The sequence below is a fragment of the Bemisia tabaci genome, chromosome 10 (assembly GCF_918797505.1).
Source record: "Bemisia tabaci chromosome 10, PGI_BMITA_v3".
NCBI classification, from domain to species: domain Eukaryota; kingdom Metazoa; phylum Arthropoda; class Insecta; order Hemiptera; family Aleyrodidae; genus Bemisia; species Bemisia tabaci.
Genome location: NC_092802.1, coordinates 40,315,361 through 40,335,443, shown reverse-complemented (window position 1 = coordinate 40,335,443; position 20,083 = coordinate 40,315,361). Strand labels below are relative to the sequence as shown.

Below are 20,083 nucleotides of genomic sequence, written 5' to 3'. Positions count from 1 at the left end.
AATCACGCCCACTTTTACATTGCTTCTTATGCAGCTTCAACGAGCACACCCCATATTTCTCACCTGCACATAGGTCTGTTTGGTAGAAATACGTCCATTTGATGTCGTCACCTTCCAGGCAAAGTATCACAAGCGCCATGCGACGTTTAAAAATTTCTGCCGCCATTTTATTTCTTTACTGAGAAATTGTTGGTTGAATCTGTTTGGAAATTTCACTAAATTTTATCGGCAGCACAAAGAAAATTCAGTGAAATTTTCGGACAGCTTCGTTGAACAATTTCTCTGTAAAAAAATAAAATGGCGGCGGAAATTTTTAAACGTCGCATGGCGCTTGTGATACTTTGCCTGGAAGGTGACGATGTATCATTAATATGAATCTTTCAAAAAGGATCCAGCGTGTAGAAATTAAACCATTTATAATAGTGAAACTTACCACTATGAGTTAAATGCCCCATTTCATTGACGATGGCAAGGTAGAAGTTAGAATAGACTAAACGATGAACGTTGGTTCCTCACATCATCACTCCTCTGACTGAAGTACGTGCCTCGCTTTCCGAATTAGCCCCAGATAGCATTGATTTATTTATAAAACAGGGTTCACGTGAAAATTGAGATACGCTCTTAAGAGAAAAACTTTTTTTTTATGGTAAATAGGCGAGTATTGGAATTAGCGTGACTACATCAGACGCTGCCTGAATCTCCCTGATGGCGTTTAACTTTTAAACAGAAAACAAAGCAACACAAAAACTTGAGACTTTTTGAGTATACTATTCAAAATCGATGATACAGGGAGTTAAAAGGTGTCAAGTAGTGCAGTTCTCCAGTAAAAAAAATCAAAAAATGAGAGAAAATCAGGCAACATGAAATGACATCGGGCAGATTCCGTTCAATTAGTCGCTCCTCTGGCTTGAGAGCGTACATCTATATCTCAAAATAAGCCCTGGAAAGCATATAGAACATATCGACGGTGTAAGTCGGCAATCATATAACTCGCGTTTTTGGTGTCTGAAAATCTCCGCCTCTATGTTATTTTTTTAAAGGAGAACAAGTCGACATCATTCCTTGGAGTTTTTGCAGAATTTTCCTCTCACAGAGAAGAAAAATAACGGCAGTTTTACAGAATTAACGGTGAGTAGTTTTCCCAGTGGCGTGCGGTCCGGATAAGCAAGGCAAGCACTGCTTGCCTAAAGATTTCAAAAGAAAGAAGAAAATTACACCTATTAAATGTTTTACATTTTAGCAAATATAATTTATAAAATGTGTTCAGTAAGTGAATTGCATTAAAAACAGAAAGAGAGGGAGACAGAAATACGTCTAGAGCCACCAAAGTATGAAAGCGGCAGAGCGGATGGAGGTGGCGCCTGGCGCAGCGCGCTGCGCGGCCTGAACACGGGCCAACTCATGCGCCGCTTGCGATCAGCTGAGCGGAGAGCCACTGCTCGGCGGCGGAATCAAGGCAGGCGGGGAGAGCGGTACGTTCCGAGTCCGAGCCCTTCGCGGCGCGATCGCAGCTCGCTTCTCTTGGCCATCTCTTGGCCCGTCACCGCAGCGCGCTGCCTCTGCCTCCGATGCGCTATCTTGTTCCCTCTTTCCGTCGCGGCTGTAATTGCTCCTCCGGAGCAAATGCCTTTATATTCTATAAAATTTTGCTCACTTGGATCTAATTGGTGATGAATTAGACAATTCTCAATCCTCTTTTAAATGCAGAAAGCCCTTTTTTTGGGGGAAATTTAAGTAACTCAAAAAATTCTAAATGCTGTGGAATAAAGACTATAATACCTCAAATAAGTGGCAAAATTAGGAGTAATGAGTATGGAGCCGTCCTCCAATGATCAATAACATTCGAAAAAAGTTGAGTAAACGAAATCATAAATAAGAGAGAAATAAACAAGCAGTTCCAACGCCCAAGCGTTGGAGGGCGCTTCTTCGACAAAGCATATTACTACCAACTAATGTACCCGAAGACTGACGAAAATGGAATTTAGAGTGGGATTCTTTAACCGCAAATCCCTTCAAAACTTCAGATCGACCGCGAAGATCTGTAACTTTCCACAAGCACTTTGCGATGTGTTTAAGTTGGTGGTGAATGGAAACATAAAGGATGCACTGTAAATCAGACGACGGGAAAGAGCGGCGGAACCTCTAAAGCTGGTGCGTCAACGCGATCTAGCAGACAGCGGCGTCGCGACGCCGCGAGGTAGGGCGCGCAGGTCGCGGGGGAGCGGGGGAGCGGGGCCGCGCTAATGTCTCCGCTAACTGGAGTTGGGGGTCCTTATTCATTCTCTTGGTCCATGACATAGCCTTAAACCTTCCGCTCAATGCCGCAAACAGCTGACGTGTCGATGCTGCATCAAGAAAATGAACCAATCACAAAGTAGCACAGTAATACGTCACTAAAATGAAGAGATCACGTGACTGTTCGTAATATTTTCAAATCGATCTGAAAGTACTGCCTCGGATATAAGTATTTAAAGCATAAGGAGGCCCTAAAATACTTTAACCAGGTAATACGTCCGTGCGAGATTGTTATGCTTAAAAGCAAAACATTTCACGAAAACTTTTACGAATACCAGATGCAGAAAAAAATCCAATTTTCCCGGGTGTACCAGAATGGCGTCATTACCCATGAGGCAAAAGGGCATGTAGTATAGTACATGTTACATCGGGGGAGTCGAACGGTTGGAAAGGGCGCATCTGGTACCCAGAAGCGCCCAATAAAACCACAGTTTTTCAAGACGTTCCATCAGATTTCATCCGAAAAATAGAGCAAATAGAGTAAAATTTTAAGAATTTTCTAGGGAGGCTAGGGGGAGGGGGAAGGGAAAGAGGCTACGTTAAACCACTCACTCCCCCCCCCCCCCCCGGATAGCGAACGCTAGAGCTTGCCCTGTCACTGAAACCACCGCACGCCACTGAGTTTTCCGTTTAAAAAATGAAGTATGATAGGAAGCCTGCGACGCCGCAAACCGAGTTATGTGATTGCCGACTTATACCGTCGATATGCAATGGAATATAGCATGCACGTAGTAGACCAGCGGGCTGATTATTGAAATTGATAGACAAAGCAATAGACAAAGAAGACAAAAAGGATATGGAGGGATCCTATTGGTGGAAGCGGGTAGATGCAATGGACAAAGGACTAGGTAATAGACTAACTAACGGTAACCCACGAGAGACCCGATAGTTAGTCCATTATTTACCCCTTAGTCTATAAAAAACAACCCATTTCAACCAATAGGATCGCCGTATTCTCCTTATGTCTTCTTTGTCTATAGCTTTGTCTATAAATTTCAATAATCGGCCCGCAGGGCTCACGCAAAAATTGAGATACGTCCTTACGTCGCACAGTGAATCGAGTCAATTAGAGAGGTCGGACATGAAATTTTTGACTGAAACTGCAAATTTCGATGTTTATTTCGTCACATTTTAAATTTCAAGGTGTGTTAGCGGAAGAAAATTTTACGAGGAGACCAATGAAACCACTTTTAGAACCTCAAATTTTTGTATAAACGGAGTTTTAAGCGTTAAAGTTTCCAAATTTTGTCCGACCTCTTTTATTGACTCGATCCACATTGCGTCGGAGGAGCGACGAAATCCGTCCAAATCGACTCCTCTGAACTGTATACTTAATACCTTTCAAAGTTTGCGATTACTTTTGTTTGGTGATGATGGCAGTTTCTAAAAGTTTAAACATGGCGTCACGTAGGTACCTGAGGCAAGAGCTGTTCAGTGAGTGGTATTCCATCCGCGTGCCCAGCTAGAGTTGGCATGAGTAAACCTGAATGTACGGATAAAAAAAAATGGTCAGATGTCAAATTATAAGGAAAAAGGATGATAAAGGACATTAATATGAAGGAGGGCGAAAGGAATTGTGTTTGGGCAGTGTTATCAAACGAAAATTAATCCTCATCTCAGAAACAATAATAAATAAATTAAAAAAATTAAGAGATACATAAAATTACACCAACCTTTATTGTATTGTATTGTGATTACTATATGTATTCTTTTATCTCTTCTTCTCTCTTACTAATGATTGTTAAATATTTTCTTTGCATTTATCAATTTAACATATTTAAAGGCTGTTTTATTAGTGCAGTACTTAAATATTCTCTTCTAACTATTCTCTTCGCTATCACGCCATCGTGATTGCGAAGAGAGCAGCAATTGAACAATTTTCGAAATCGAGTTTCCTTCAATATTCGTCTTATCTCTATTAGATAAAATCATTGAAATAGCCATAACAGCAATATTCCTCTTAATTGTATAAAAATGAGACAAACGAGAAAGCCGTAAGTGCGCAAAAAATGACGTAGTTTCAGGCAAGACAGCGGTAAGTGACATTATTCCTCCAGAGAGCCAATGAAAACAGTGACTCCGAGTAAAATGCTGCTTTCTACTGTCAATTTCTTACCTGAAGATGTGTTTGTCGTGTGTCCGAATCGCAGCCACGAAAGCGCGCACGCATGCGTTCACTCCGAACACGGAAAAAAAATGAAATTGCTGTTTTAACAATTTTGTAGTTAAAAAAAGTGTCAAACATGTGTCAATGTAGATTTTACAATAAAAAAATGATAATTTAAGCACCCTTACTATTGTAAAATGTACATTTGAAACAAGTCGGACATATTTTTTTAACAATTGAATTGTTGCATCAGCAATCCAATTTTTTCCTTGAACGCACGCTCTCTTTGTGTGGATCCTCGCCAAAATTCAATTTCAGTTTACCGCCAAGATTTACGAAGGCTCCTGTTGGAGTTTCCCCTTTGGTTATAATAATATTTACGATGGCGCTGTAAATCCTCCTTTTATTTTTCATATTTCTTCGAAGATACCTTTTTCATTTCCGCCTCCGTTGCTGCGCGCCCTACTTACGCCTCGCTAACAGAAATAATATATTTAAGAGACCCCGCAATAGTATCTGTACAATCGTACGGATTTCCAACAAAAAGACTCATTTCTAAGCAAGCCATGGAAGATAGAATAACTAATTCTAACCAATCAATGAAGAAGTTCATATTTACCAGACCACCAAAATGAATATATATATAAACACGCAAATTTTTTAGGCAGGTTGTGCAATTAGGAGTGCATTTCAGACTCTGCCAATGCGCTCATCGTGACTTTTGAGACATTAAATTTTATAAGAAACAACTCTTATGCTTGATTTAGTGAAAGTTTGCTACAGGCTCATTGCATTTATTGTAATTTTCATGAAGAAAGTACAAAGATAAAAAACAAAATACTAACATTCACGAGTGGGTCCGGTGAACGCTCTCCAACGTCCACACGTTGGAATCAACCTCTTGTTTATTCTTCACATGGATGATTATAACTTTGGCAGCACTTTGTCCATTCTAAACTTGCGCGAACAGAAAACTTTCAAAGTTTTGAACATTTTAATGACGCCTGAGTTTGGATACAAATCAGCTAATAGTTCTCCTACGAAAGTGAGGAGACTCGCAAATAAACCTACGATGAGCGCTATAAAAGCTGACTGCAAATCGTTTAGATCATATGGTTTCGGCTCAGCATCTTCGGCATCTGTTCCCTCCGATGGAAATCTAATCTCGGCATCCACATATTTCTCTATCATTCTTCTCGTGAGCCCAGTTTCTACTTGTTGATAAATTATTCTATTCAATTTATCATAGAGAAAAGAATTTTTCAAGAAAGGAAACATTACCGGATACGTAATCAGGCACTCTTGCATTAGATGATACTCAATTTCAACTTGAAATCCATGGGTCATGAGAACATTCTCTTTACGGCTGGAAAAGAATGGTACACTGATCATTGCAGCATCCATCGCAGCCATCGAAAAGATATTCTTTTCAATCTCCACAATACGATTTTTAATAAAATTAGAATCTGCGGATGACTCATTATCATCAGAGACAATAAAATTATTAAGAGGGAAATCTTCGGAGAATATCGCCAAAGAGTATTCGTATAGATTACTCACCAATTTGGCACTTAGCACTTCAGATTGGTTTTGCTGATACAACATTTCCTGTTCCAATTCAAGATCATCATAAGCTAGTTGAATGAGCAGTTCTGATTCTTCCAAGGCTTTCAATGAATCAATTTCCGGATACTGTACTCTCTTGCTAAGAAGCGTTGTCATGCAACCCAAAAAAGCATTCGTTATGATGATTGCAGAAAAACTGAAAATTACGAAGAGGGCTTTTCCTGTTGAAAGATGGCCCAGGCGTAGGTTTCCTGGGCTACCACACATAAAGTACGCGTAAACAGTTAAAAGAGGAGATGAGTTTCTGTAAAATTCAACTTCTGCGTCTGGATAGAAGAAGTAGAATACTCTGCATTGTAGATAATGGAAAGTGCCCAGAATGATCCAGTAACAAACAATCGTGATGACAATGAGTGACCATACGAGTGGAGAAAAGCTTTTGAAAATCACCAGACCTTGTGACATAAAACCACTATGTGGAGTTGCAAAACACAGAGATCTCGTATCAACGCTGACTGAAAAATCATACTTGGAGTAATTTGCTCCGTCTGCATTTAGTCCATACTCAAACGGCTGCAAGTCTATGTCGAATTTCAATCCTACATCAGTACCGTAACTCTTGAATTGGTCTACCATGTATTCCGTATATGGGTACGTCAATGTGCAATTTACTGCACTTTCGAATTCATTTAATATTGCCGCGTACGTAAAAGCCCAAGTGCTTGAGGATGAGGACACAAACCTATATTTATGAGTGGATCCTGAGGTGATGAATGTGCTGACTGATTTCCTGTGCATATCGCTCCAAGAGAAGACGAAGAAATTTTGATTGGCCTCTAGCTCAGTTGAGATGAGTTTTTCGATGAAGGGATTATATCTTCCACAACCATGCGAGTGGCAAATGACTGCTCTTATTCCTCTGAAGAAGCGCCAAAAGAATTTGAAACAGAACAGCAGGCTGGCGACCGGGTCTGTATCCACAGTGTACTTTTCAAGTCCATTCCCTTTTCCAGAATTCCTGGATTTTAATAGTTTTGTATAAGTCGGGTGGCTGTAAAACTCATCGAAATTTTTTAAGATGAAAATCAGATAATTCTTAGAATTCCAAATTTTGTTTATGTACAAACCTCGAGTTGCATTAAATACTCGATCGCTTAGAATCGAGTTTGGCTCCAATTCGGCTGATGATAGTCTCAATTCTTTACTGCATGTTTCATCCCCTTGCGTCCAAAGAGAACGTCCATCTACTGTCACGCAATACGGAGGTAAAATACCCTTCGACTGATGTTCTTTTCTAATTTTATCGTATTCGCGATTGATCGTGTTCTCGCCGTTTACGTCTGAGAGTTTTGGGTATGAGATTGTGTAAAAAATTAAGCTCATCAGCTCTCTCATGTCTTTGAGGAGGAATATGATATTCTTGCCATGATCGGTATTGACAGCGTTTGTCAAGTGACTGTGGTGGGATATCAAAACGGTTTGAATGGAAACTTCATGCAAGCGTTGATTGAAGTGCTCGAAAGAGGGTTCGGAATGCAAACCGTCCTCGTAAATGTAAAATAATTCTTGTTTCGATTCGTCGACTATGCTTCGACATGCGTTGAAAGCTATTGCAGTTAAAGACTCCCATTCGCTCTTCGGAGATAGCGCCAAAATCTCATTGGTTTGCGGACCAAAGAAAATCAGACCAACGTGGAGGAAAAATAAAAGAGAACACACATGCATAATTTGGGAGCGAATATCACGCCTTGCCGTACTGCAAAACAAAAGATAGGACAAATCAGTTTGTAATAGATGTTCTATCCGTGTTTTTTACGCGGATTTTTCCATCCTGATGCATTGGTTTTAGAGTCGATTTCCTGGAATAAGAATATAGTTTAATCGCTTACCATGTTAATTTCCCTCGCTGAAAACAATACATTTTAATAAGTAAAAACACGTACTTCGCAAGATTTTCACGATCGTAACTTATCTTTGAATGAGATTCATTTCTCATTTAAGTCAACCCAGTTACCTTGAATACCGTATCAGCCGCCTCTAAAACTTCTGTTGAGGTTTGTTCAGCACTTGAAAAATTACAGCAAGGGCAAATGTTTTCCCTATATTTTCATGTTTAATAATTGAGCTGTTATCGGGATTGCACCCTATTTGAAATTCTATTCAAGGTCCCATTTCTGTAAAATCAATATATGGGTGGGCTACAAAGGTACGGACGTTAGTAATATGGGCGTATCCGATAGTAGTTCGATGTATCGTTTGGTTAAAAGCAATAGAACGTAACTTCACACCAAAATTTTAGGATATAAGTCAGAGAGGCTGAAAATGACCGTAGCAATTTCAATACTCTTGGCCAATTAGTACTCCGAATATGGATTGCGTACGAATCAAAAATCTATCACATAAAACCCGTTCCGTCAGATTACTCAATTGACTTTTGAGGCTTTGTTTCTGTTTTGAACTAATCGATATCGACAGGTCGCCGGCAATTTGCAAGCGGTTTACACGTTGTTTCAATAAATCGCAATAATGCGCATCGGCATGATGCAATTTTTAAGGGTTATGGTCTTCAAAAGTATGAGCTCGGCTTGAAGCGCCTTCATTATTTGTGATACTGTACGCTCTGTCACGATGTTAGTTTAGTTGCATGACCGATCTCAACCCAACTAATGTTACGAAGTTCACCGCACGATCGTCTGAGTGTGCAAATCCCTCAGTGTGCATATGTTTTTGAGGATGGGAACATGTCTATTCTCATGATAGGCAACATAATCAGCACTCTAATCTTGTTCTTTTATTTTTGAATTATATGATTTTCTATATTTAATCACCACTGGCTTGCAAATTGCCGGCAATTGCTAATTGCCTGCGACATATATTATGTCTCAGGATTTCAGGGAGGGCCTTTTCCGAGGAATCGGACCTTTGCAAAAGGAAACCGAGTATCAAGGAAGGCTAGCGGCTCTTGAGGCGAATTGCACAAACGCCTACGACCTGTTCAAGAACTACGCGTACGGCTCTCGTGACTCAGGTGTCATAGTTCACGGTGATTTTCGGCTGGACAACGTGATGTTCAAGTACGAGGCCGACGGGATACCCATTGAAGTTGTGTTCTTCGACTTCCAGACGATCTGCATCGGCTCACCGGCGCTCGACATATGCCGTTTTATGACCTTCGAAGCCCCCACAGACTTAAGACACGATCGATGGGAGACATTTCTGCGTGTTTATCACGGTAAGTTTGGAGCTCTGCCGCGATAGCGAAGAGAGCGGTGAGTGTCGAATTTTCGAAATCGAGTTTCCTTCACAATTCGTCTAATCTCTTTTAGATGAAATCACTGAAATAACTAAAACAGCAATGTTCATCTTAATTTTTAAAAAAATGAGACATCTGAGAAAGCCTCACGTGTGCAAAAAATGATGTAGTTTCAGGCAAGACATAGCAGGAAGAGACATTATTCCTCCAGAGAGCCGATGAAAACAGTGCTTTCAAATTAAGTGCCGCCCTCTTTTGCCAATTGCTAAACTAGGAATGTGTTTGTTGTGTGTCCAAAACGCAATCAAGAAAGCGTGCTGAAGATAGTACTTACTGCTTTCTTGCCCAACACTAGCCTTATATGAAAATGAATGATACCCCTTCTATATAATTGAAATAAAATCGGCCATTTTTAAGCATCCGAAGGATTTTCAGGCGTCTTTCGGATGATAGGTAGCAATTTGAGAAAGAACGGAGGAGTTCTCCCAATAAAATTTTCCAGTCAGACGCCTCTGAGCCCATTTTCTTAAAACTTCATCATTGAACTAACTACTCTCTTCGCTAGTTCGGTAGTAGAGTGCCTATATGAGAGAGTATGGGCATTTGAAAGATGGAGCTCATGAGGCTCAGAAGAGCAGCCAACCTTCTAACACGGAAAACACTAAAAAATCCTTAGGGGAAAAATTTTAAGGAGAATCGCTCAAAAGTCTCTTCAAAAATACATATTTTCTGAGAGGCAATTTGGCAATAATCGAATGTTTACACGGCGTTTTTACTTAGCGCGGCAAAATAGGTCCCCGGTTTGAATCCGGATGGCGGCGACTCCTCCAGAGGATAGCACTTGCGGCTGTCTTGCCTAACAACGGCCTAGGATGAAAATGAAAAATACCCTTTGTGCATGTAATTGAAATAAAATTAATTGCTCGATTTTTAATCTAATCTGGCGCTTTTGCGCCTGTTTTCTCGAAACTTTACTTTTGCACTTACCGCTCTCCTCGCTATCACTACAGAATACCAACTCAGGACGCAGAACTCATAGCTAACAAGAATGGAAAAATGTAATTTATGATTCCCCCCAAATCTTCCAGTACTTGACCCTATCCTACAAATGCGCTGATTCCTGAAATTAATAGACAAAAAAGTTCAGGTTGCTGTCTACCGTCGTTTCAAAATGGTGGTCTGTTATAGCTTAAAGTGGTGAAATATCGATATCTTCGTTGTTTATAAGCGGATTAGGATAATGTTTGATGCTACTAGTACCAAAGTGTACAATGTCCTTAAAAGATGTTCGTCACAAAAACGCAAAAAAATGTCTTGAGCACTGTACGTTTTGCTGCGACCTGCCTTTTTAATGCTGCTAATTACAAAGGATTCCGGCTGTTTTGGCACACAATTTAATTATTTTCCGATTCTCCTCTGATGGCTGATCAAGAATCCATTCCTAACCCAATTTCGACTAAAATGGACATTTTGTAACTAGTATTTCGTAACCAGGGTTTTTTTTGAAACGAACTGAATAAATCTGTCATCAATGTTCAAATTTATTGCGCTCTTCTCAAGATGGTCGACTCGCAATCGAGATACGCACTTTTCAAATGTGTTATTGCTGTTATATACTCACCCATTCGAACAGGATTTTTTCCGGTGAGCAGTGCTGCCCTTGATGGTGTGCATGTTGGCAATGTGTAATGTCGATCGAGGACAATGCCATTGTAAGCCAAGGCATCTATGTTAGGTGTTGGGATTTGGTTGGAGCCGCGAAAACCAACATCGTTCCATCCCTATGAACAGTGAGAACTAAAATAATTTTGAAATATTATATTTCACATGTATAATAAAATTATAAATACAAGGCATTTTACAGAACAATCGGATTGCAGAAATCCGAGCATGAAATGGAGCTGTTGCATGTGTAAGGGATTTGCGATTTGACCGTTGATTCTCATGTAAAAGTTTGCGAGAAACACGATGGTGCCACTGGTTTTGCCTGAAATCATCTCCCAAGCTCAAAAAAAGCTCTCAAAGTGAGGCCAAAATGGAGGGGATATCCCACCCTACCCTGAGAGTCCACCTCTACATCAAAACAAACTCTCTATGCAAAGATAGGGAGCAAATACATTAGCAGTGATGCTGGGTTTTCAGTTTTGGAGTCCCCAAATAAAAGTGGCAACCCTGCTAATGTATTTGCTCCTTATCTTTGCATGGAGAGTTTGTTTTGATGTAGAGGTGGACTCTCAGGGTGGGGTGGGATATCCTCTCCATTTTGGCCTCACTTTGAGAGTTTTTTTTGAGCTTGGGAGATGATTTCAGGGAAAACCAGTGAAATGGTCAAATCGCAAATCCCTTACACATGCAACATCTCCATTAAGCTGTTGCGGCGTCTTTCCTTAGCACGGCAGCATGGAAGTCAAGCAGCTGATATTTTTCCTTCAATTTCCGAGGTAGGCAAAGAAGCAGCCTTCTTTCAGCAATTGACCTTCATTTCCTTCATTGAAAGATTTGCGGTTTGTGTTTCAACATTATTTCCTCACAGTGAATCATATCTATACTTAATTTGAGGGAAGCAGAATTTGCACAAAGAGTCATACTGCCTTGCTAAGGAAAACGCCGTATGAACATTCGAGCTTTGTTCGCGAATTTCACGAGATTATTTTTGCAATTCAGAGGGTACTTATGAATACTAATGTTGAAATTTTAAAAAAAATTGCGATTAAGAATATCTGAAAAATTGGAAGGAAAATTTTGACAAGTTTCCCCGGAAAATGCGTAGTTCATCTAGGTAAAGGCAACGTCTGAGGGCTCATACAGCGCGGCGTTTTTCCTTAGCAAGGCAGCATGGACATGGAAGTCAAGTAGATGATATTTTTCCTTCAATTTTCGAGGTAGGCAAAGGAGCTGCCTTCGGTCAGAAATTGATCTGCATTTGTGTTTCAACATTATCCTCGCAATGAATCATGTCAAACTTGGACCTGACGATTTTAATGCCGGCCGTGTTTTCAATTATTCATTCTCTGTAAGGAAGCAATGCTTTCTGAACATGAATTGGTGACTAAAGTCGAGAAATGAGTATCTTCGACCACGACGTCACAAATTGTTGCTTATGTTGTTTTTTATTGAAAAGGAAAATAGCAAACAATTTTTCTTTAAATTTCTTTTTTTGCATTTATTAAATAATACTCGTACTTACATGCCTAGAGGATTTCAATATTTTTTTTTTTCTCTCTCGCTCTTTTCAAGAAAATCAAACTTGAGCGAAAATTTTTAAGAGCTGCAATTGGATTGCATGTTGCAAAAATAAACCACTAGCATTGCAATGATGCTAAGATTGTGCAACTTCATCTTTTGCAATAAAATTGCGGAAATCGTGAAAAGCCATAAAATTTAGATGGTAATTTTTGTCTTAAATTTACAGTTTTTAGCGAGTAAAATAGAAACTATTAATGGATAATCGGGTTTTTCCTCCAAGACAAAAGAAGTTGCACAATCTTCGCAACATTGCAATGCTAGTGGCTCCTTTTTGCAAAATGCAATCCAATTATGGTAGGTATGCGTTTAAATTTAAGCCATCTAAATGCAGAAAACGTCACTTAAATACAGCAAACTAATATCTGTCTTCTCAGTATAGCATACACGTAAAACCCACCGAATACTTCGAGCATTTTCTCTAAATATTCATGAGCGAACAGAGAGTAGCATTTTTGTGCTCAACTTTCCTCCCCAATGACAAAGAAAAAACATCAATTTTTGTTAAATTGATTTATTATATAAGTATAATATATTATTCAATCAGGTTCAATTCGCGAAAAAAAATTCTAATATTGAATGTAGGATGAATTTTGACGTCTTCTCTTTCCTAAAAATTCAATGATCGTACGACTGATAAGGTCGTTTTTCCTCATTTTGTCATGTAAAGTAATTTGGTAAGTCCTCTGGTACTCGGAAACTTTTTACAGCAGGATTTCGCTTTATAGTGCAAAAAAAACGCCCAGTGGATCGAGTCAATGAGAGAGGTCGGACTTCCATTTTTTTGATAGAACTGCAAATTTCCACGTTTATTTCGTCAAACCTTAAATTTTTATGGGTGCCTGAGGAGGAAAATTTCACGAAGAAACCAATGGAATCACTTTTAAAACCTCAAAATTTTATACAAACGGAGTTACATGCTACTAAAGTTTCCGAGCCACCTCTACATCAAAACAAACTCTCCATGCAAAGATAGGGAGCAACTACATTAGCAGGGTTGCCGTGTTTTCAGTTTTGGAGTCCCCAAATAAAGTGGCAGCCTTGCTAATGTATTTGCTCCCTATCTTTGCATGGAGAGTTTGTATTGATGTAGAGGTGGACTCTCAGGGTAGGGTGGGATATCCCCTCCATTTTGGCCTCAACTCGAGAGCTTTTTTTGAGCTTGGGAGTTGATTTCAGGGAAAACCAGTGGCACCATCGTGTTTCTCGCGAACTTTTACATCAGAATCAACAGTCAAATCGCGAATTCCTCACACATGCAATATCTCCATTGATGCAGAGCACTCTGCACGCAAACGGAGATACGTGGTTTCGAAATTTAGCCATCTATATGTCCTAATGTCTTTGCGGCAATTCCGACATCCTTTCAGACTCTCAATCAGAGATGCCCTCCTCGCTCGTCGACAGAGCACAGGGGAGAATTACATGAGCCGTCCTGCGTCGTCCGCAGCGCGCATGGCGCAAGACCCGCCTTTCATTATCACACCTCATCTTGCGTTGAGAGTTCACTAATCACTTCACATGACCAGTGTGTAATTTTAAAAGTCAAAAATTAAAAACATAAAAATTTACAGGATACACGAGTTTCTCCGCTAGGGAGCTCTCCCCGCAAAAAATCGCTCACCAACCGCCCGCCTGGAGAGCCGCGGCGTGCTGCCAGCGCAAAACGCGCACTGACGCCTGCAAACCTAAAGGGCTACTTCACGCATTGCGCAATGCTTGAAGTATCCCTTTAGGTTTGTAGGCGTCGGTACGCGTATCGAGTTGGCAGCACGCCGCGCCGCAGCGTGCCATAAACTTGCACACAATTTCTAGGTCAGGGCGTTAAAATGTAGGCAATTTGACATCAAATTCGAAATTAGTGACTCCAAACAACACCACTTGCAAAACTTTCGTGATCTTTCAGTCACTATCGGACTTTTCTTCCTATTTTTGAGTTTTGGACCATGGTGCACCGCGGGCGGCGGCGCTCATGAAATTCTCTCCTGTGCTTAATCGCTCCGCCGTTTTTCAAAAGGTGACGGTTGATCATATTCCAGTATGTTACGTACCTGGGTGTTCCTTACATTTTATTTGAAGCTCATGACCTATCGCCTTTGGGCCGGGTCGAAATCTGAGGTAGAACCGCGAAAAACATGGATTTTCAACGAATCCGGGCTGAAAAGTTAGAAGAGTTCGATTTTGAACTTGCGCTCAAAGGCGACGGTCGGTAATATTCAGTGGCGTGGCGTGAATGATCGATTATCGATATCTCGCCATTTGAAACTATGGTAAAGAATCGATTACTAAGGTGTTCGCTGCGAACACCCTGATAATCGATCTTTTTTCATAGGTTTAAATGGCATAACAATCGATATATCGCAAAGCACGCCACGCCACTGGTAATATTCAAGTATGTTACGTGTGCAGGTACTCCGGACATCATCTCCGAAGCTCATGACCCGTCGCCCAGAGTCTCACTAAAGGCGCACTGTCATACGCTTTCTGGAGATCCGCACAAATTAAATGCAGCTCCTGAGCTACGGCCGTTTTCTTCACTCAAGCGTAGACCTGCTAACTCTAAAACCAGCCTGCTTCTCTGCTTCGTGATCTTGCCATTCTTCCTCTATCTTCGCTTTTGGTACCTTCCATTACCGTACACTTTGCTTATTGCCCCGGCCACTGAGAGCCCCCGGTAGTTGTTACAATCGTCCTTCCTCCTCTCTTCTTATCTAATGGACCACTAGACAAGGTACAATTTAAATGATTCTGATACATGTTACTTAACCAAAATTTCACGCATAACACGATTCACACAACGAAAATGACTGAAAGCAACTTGTAAAGAAGATATTAACGTTTCTATTTCACATTGGTTTCAAGGAATTTGAACTGCCCGCTCACAAGAAACTCAAAGCTCTACGTGAGTCAAATCCCGCACTACAACGGTTTCAGCAATCTCCTCAATCGAGCAATGTTCATTTCCCACCATGTTTTGTTCAAACTATAAGCAATTTGCTATAGCTGAGCTAAAGCGTCAAGATTGAGGTTGCCAGATTTTTATATCGCAGAGACTGTCATGATAACGTTTAGCGCGCGATGTGAGCCACGGAGAGCATTGAGTCTTCATGAGCGGGTGGTTTGAATTCACGCATCAAGGATCATTAAGTATCTTCGTAAAGAGTTGATTTTGGTAATTTTTGTTGTGCGCGTCGTATTTTACGTGAAGTTTTAGTTAAGAGGCATGCATTAGAATGCTAAAATTCGTACCTTGTCTAGTGGTCCATTGAAGTTAATTCACTGCAACCACTCATTTGACATTGTATGTAATGACCCATATATAGAGATATTTTTCCTTGAAACTATGTTTTTGGTAAACAGTTGGAAACTAACATGTGCACGGGATTGTTTCCCCTACGGACCTCGATTCACAAATCTTCGCCCTTCAGACATAAATGTGTTACTACACCTTTTAATGCTGCCATGCTAAGAAAGAACGACGTATGAGCCTTCAGAGGTTGCCAAGTTTCATTGATAAAATACAATTTTTCCTCCTTTTCAGAGAATTTTATTAGCAATCAGATCTAAATTATGTGAAAGAGTAAAGAGCAAATATTAAAAACTCCTCTAAGGAATAAACATGTACTCGGAGGTAATTGGGAAACTCTCAAATGTCCATACGGCGTTTTTCCTTGGCACGGCGAAAGAAACCATATTTCCCATACATATTTTGCTTTCCTGGGTTCATCTCAATGTGTGCTCAGGATCTTTTGTCGTGCTTAATTAACGCCTTGTTGTCATAAATTTAGCATTCTGGATCCATCAACATAGCTCAAATTCAATTCACGATGGAAATAATGAGATAAGGCGAATAAATATGCTTCACGAATACTTACAAGATCGTCTGCAATTATGAAAATTATGTGAGGTGGAGGGGAACTCCCTTGAACCTCGGTGAGAAACCATGACAAAACTTGGAGAATAAACAACACTCTTGGAGGAAAACCACTATTAAGAAAAGCACATACACGTTTTCTATAAGACGGTAATTTTTGCAGTTGCTGGGGAAGAATCACAATTAAATGTTCCGAACTTGAGTTAAAAATCATTTCGATGCTTTTTCTGCACTGTTAAAGTATGCTTCGACCGTATCTCCCGTGCCAGACCAAGGTTACGAGATTCGGTAATCTGCAATCTTTTGATAGTTTTTGAAGAACACGCAATCTAATCAAAGTTGAATGCACTTAATCGAGTACTTCGTTCAATACTCATCTTGGAGGAGTTTTTAATTTTTAACATTACACGTGACTTAAACATGAAGCATTCTTAACTTCCTCTCGAACGATTTGACTGCGCTCTTTTAATTATTTCAAGGAATTTTTCGGGAAGCATAATGTAGTAGTTAAAATTGTAAAAAAAAGTAAGTATATAAAATTCTCAAACCGGACGTGAAAAATGGGACTCAAGTCCTCGGTAGAGTACCTATATGGCGAGAGTATGGACAGATCGCTTCATGGAGGGCTTAGGGCCCAAAAGTGCAGCCACCCTTCTAACCAACTTTTAACACACACAATTTCACTGCCAGTCTGCAAATTCCAATTCTAACCAAGATGGCTAAAAATGTACATAAATGAGCGTTCTTCCGCAAAAATGAGTAAATGTATGCAAAAACTAAGTCAAATACGTGCTTTATAAACGACGGTTCCTAACAATTGTATTAGTAAAGCGCTCTGAATATTTGAAATTCATAGGTTGGCTGCATGTCTGGGCCCTAACTTTATTCGCAGAGGCAACGGCGAAGGCCTGATGGATTTTCGGAGTTTCACATCTGTCTATGGGTGATTTCACGATAACAGGAATAGTTAAAATGTGAAATACCTGAGAAATAAAAGTGCACCAATTTTAACAGGATTTCATTACCTCATTCTAAAGGTATTAAACTTCCTTTTTCCAGCTTTGGCACGCTCTATTTTGATTCAGTGCAAAGTTAAAGTGATTGATAAACAAGCCATTGAATCAGGTATCAGCGCTTTCCGCGGGACTGCTGGAGGTCCACGCAAACATGGCGGCCCTGCCAAATTGTGTCGGTTACGTAACAGACACAGCGTAACCGACACTCAAAAATGTGAGATTAAAGATGATACAAAAGATGAAACTTGGCAATTCTTGAGTTATGAGGTGGAATTAATGCTGCCTTAAAAGTTTTCTACACTTTGGAGACTTCGTTTTAGTTTAATACTATTAAATTGAGGTTTTTGCGTAGTGAGGAATTAGTGCTACACACGTAAAAATCACTGGTTTTCATAATAATTTAAGTTTTCATTGTAAAAAAAACTGACTTATCAGTAATGGTTTTGTCAAGAAGACTTCAGCGAACAATTTGATGGCAGTTTTGAAACTCCTGACTCCATCTGGCGAGATAAACACTGCACTTAATACAACTGCAAAAATTTGTTGCCAAATGTGGCGACACCTCTTTCTTATGACTTTTCTCGCTCAATAATAAACATTTCAGTTCAAACTGGCAATTTTCTTGAACACTAGAGTCTCTTTTCAGCAAATATTGCCAAAGAGTTCATGATCAGTACTGATATGTTACCGCAAATTGCTCTTTTGCTTCAAAATCGGGGTTGGCGACGCGTAACCGACCGGACATTTTCGGCCTTTAAAGTCTCATATTATTAAATATAATGATAATTCATCATATTTTTTAGCATGGATAGGTTCAGGGACATCATTCCTATTGATTAATTAATTTGGTTTTCAATCGTTTTGCCCTATGTCGTTCATAACCCACGGCGACACGACTATTCCTATTATCGTGAAATCACCCCTATACTCTCGCTATACAGGTACTCTAGTCCTCGGAGGCAAAATGGATGGATTAAGACGAAATCAGTATAACGGCATGCATGTCAAGTTTCCTAATTTTCTCTCATGTTTTATTTTTTTAAATAGAAATGGATACTTGCGGTGGATGCGATTAGAGTTACTGTGCGTGTTCACTCTGTTGGTGAACACTGCACCTTAAACCATATTTTGTCTTTTTCAGTGTGCAAGGGATCGCCAATATTTGCTTTTATAAAAAACTAATAATCGCTATCAGAACATGCAAATGGTTCTCCATTTACATTACAACTCTTTGTGCTCTATGTTATCAACGAACAAGCGGCAAGAAATACATCGTTCTCGGATTGATTTCCTCGGTGGTCCAGTAAATTGCGACTCTATATTGTACTCTATGGCTAGGTCCTAGACATAGACGACGTCCGAGACTTAGAGTTCCGAGACATAGAGTTCCGAGACATAGAGTTCCAAGACATACGGTTCTGAGGCATAGAGATCAGAGGCATAGGATTCTGAGGTATAGGGCTCCGAGACAAAGAGTTCCGAGGCATAGGGCTTCGAGACATACGGTTCTAAGGCATAGAGATCAGAGGCATAGGGATCAGAGGCATAGGATTCTGAGGTAAAGGGCTCCGAGACAAAGAGTTCCGAGGCATAGGGCTAGTCCAGTGAATTGCGACTCTATATTGTACTCTATGGCTAGGTCCTAGACATAGACGGCGTCCGAGACTTAGAGTTCCGAGACATAGAGTTCCGAGACTTACGGTTCTGAGACATAGAGATCAGAGGCATAGGGATCAGAGGCATAGGATTCTGAGGTATAGGGCTCCGAGACAAAGAGTTCCGAGGCATAGGGCTTTGAGGCATAGGGCCCGAGACATAGGGCTCCGAGACATAGCAGGGCTCCGAGACATAGGGCCGAGCTAGGGCTCCGAGACATAGAGCCTCCGAGACTCTCGGATGAACTCTCGGATGAACTGCCGTCCTCAACCCCTGGATCAGGTTCATCTTCTAACTCTTCTTGTGCGGTGTCCACTATCAGTTTGGTATCCGCCCGCGTATGAAGAAACCCGGACATACTGCCGTCCTCAACCCCTGGATCAGGCTTTTCTTTTAACTCCCTTTGTGAGATAGCCTCCATCTGCTCGGAATCCTTCCACTTTTCAAGATACTCATCTGTGGCTTTCCTCGCGCACTCGGAGAAGGGAACCGGCCTGTAAAATTGTCCGACCCTCTTGAACATTACGCATTCGTGTTTCTTGCCTCGCCTATAAGAAAACAAAATATCTGCCGTGTTACCGAATAGAGTCCCTTTATACCCAGAGTTACGACAACTCACTTTTGGTTGGGCTGGAAGTGGCCTAAAAAAAATCCAATTCTGATTGGTTCTCGCTCATGGAGGCCGAAACGAGTGCACCAAGATGGCTGGTACCTCCAATGTGAACAAGAATAATGAAAATATTACCTAATTATGGTTTATCAAGAGTAAAGTTGTTATTTCCATCGGTCCAAAATGAAAATAGATTAAGAAATCATTCACAAACCAATCTCATTTTCTTTTTAATTGATCAATTTGTTGATGTTGTTGTTTTTGTGCGACAGACATCGCAGGATGCCTGATCCTTATCCCTCAATATCGTTCGTTTGGGTGCACTCGTTTCGGCCTCCATGGCCAGCCAAGGCCGGCTGCCAGTCAGCTGATAATCGAGTTGTCTTAACTCTGGGTATAAAGGGACTCTATTACCGAAGAGAGCAGCATGCATAAAAATGAAGTTTCGAGAAAATTTACTCGG

The 20,083-nt window shown here is 40.5% G+C and overlaps 1 protein-coding gene across 3 annotated transcripts in view; it reads right to left on the bottom strand.

Moving 5' to 3' along the window:
- LOC109036051 (arylsulfatase B) overlaps window positions 1-20,083 on the bottom strand; it is a 46,100-nt gene that overhangs the window by 12,070 nt on the left and 13,947 nt on the right. The window contains exons 1-3 of one of the 3 annotated variants that reach the window (XM_019049966.2): window positions 16,340-16,648; window positions 10,843-11,002; window positions 3,711-3,778 (exon numbers count right to left, since the gene is read on the bottom strand). In XM_019049966.2, coding sequence (XP_018905511.2) covers window positions 3,711-3,778; window positions 10,843-11,002; window positions 16,340-16,552 — 441 coding nt within the window. In that variant the 5' untranslated portion in view covers window positions 16,553-16,648. Of the gene's footprint in view, window positions 1-3,710; window positions 3,779-10,842; window positions 11,003-16,339; window positions 16,649-20,083 lie in introns of those variants that run through there. The other 2 variants (XM_072305366.1, XM_072305367.1) reach the window with 2 other exon arrangements.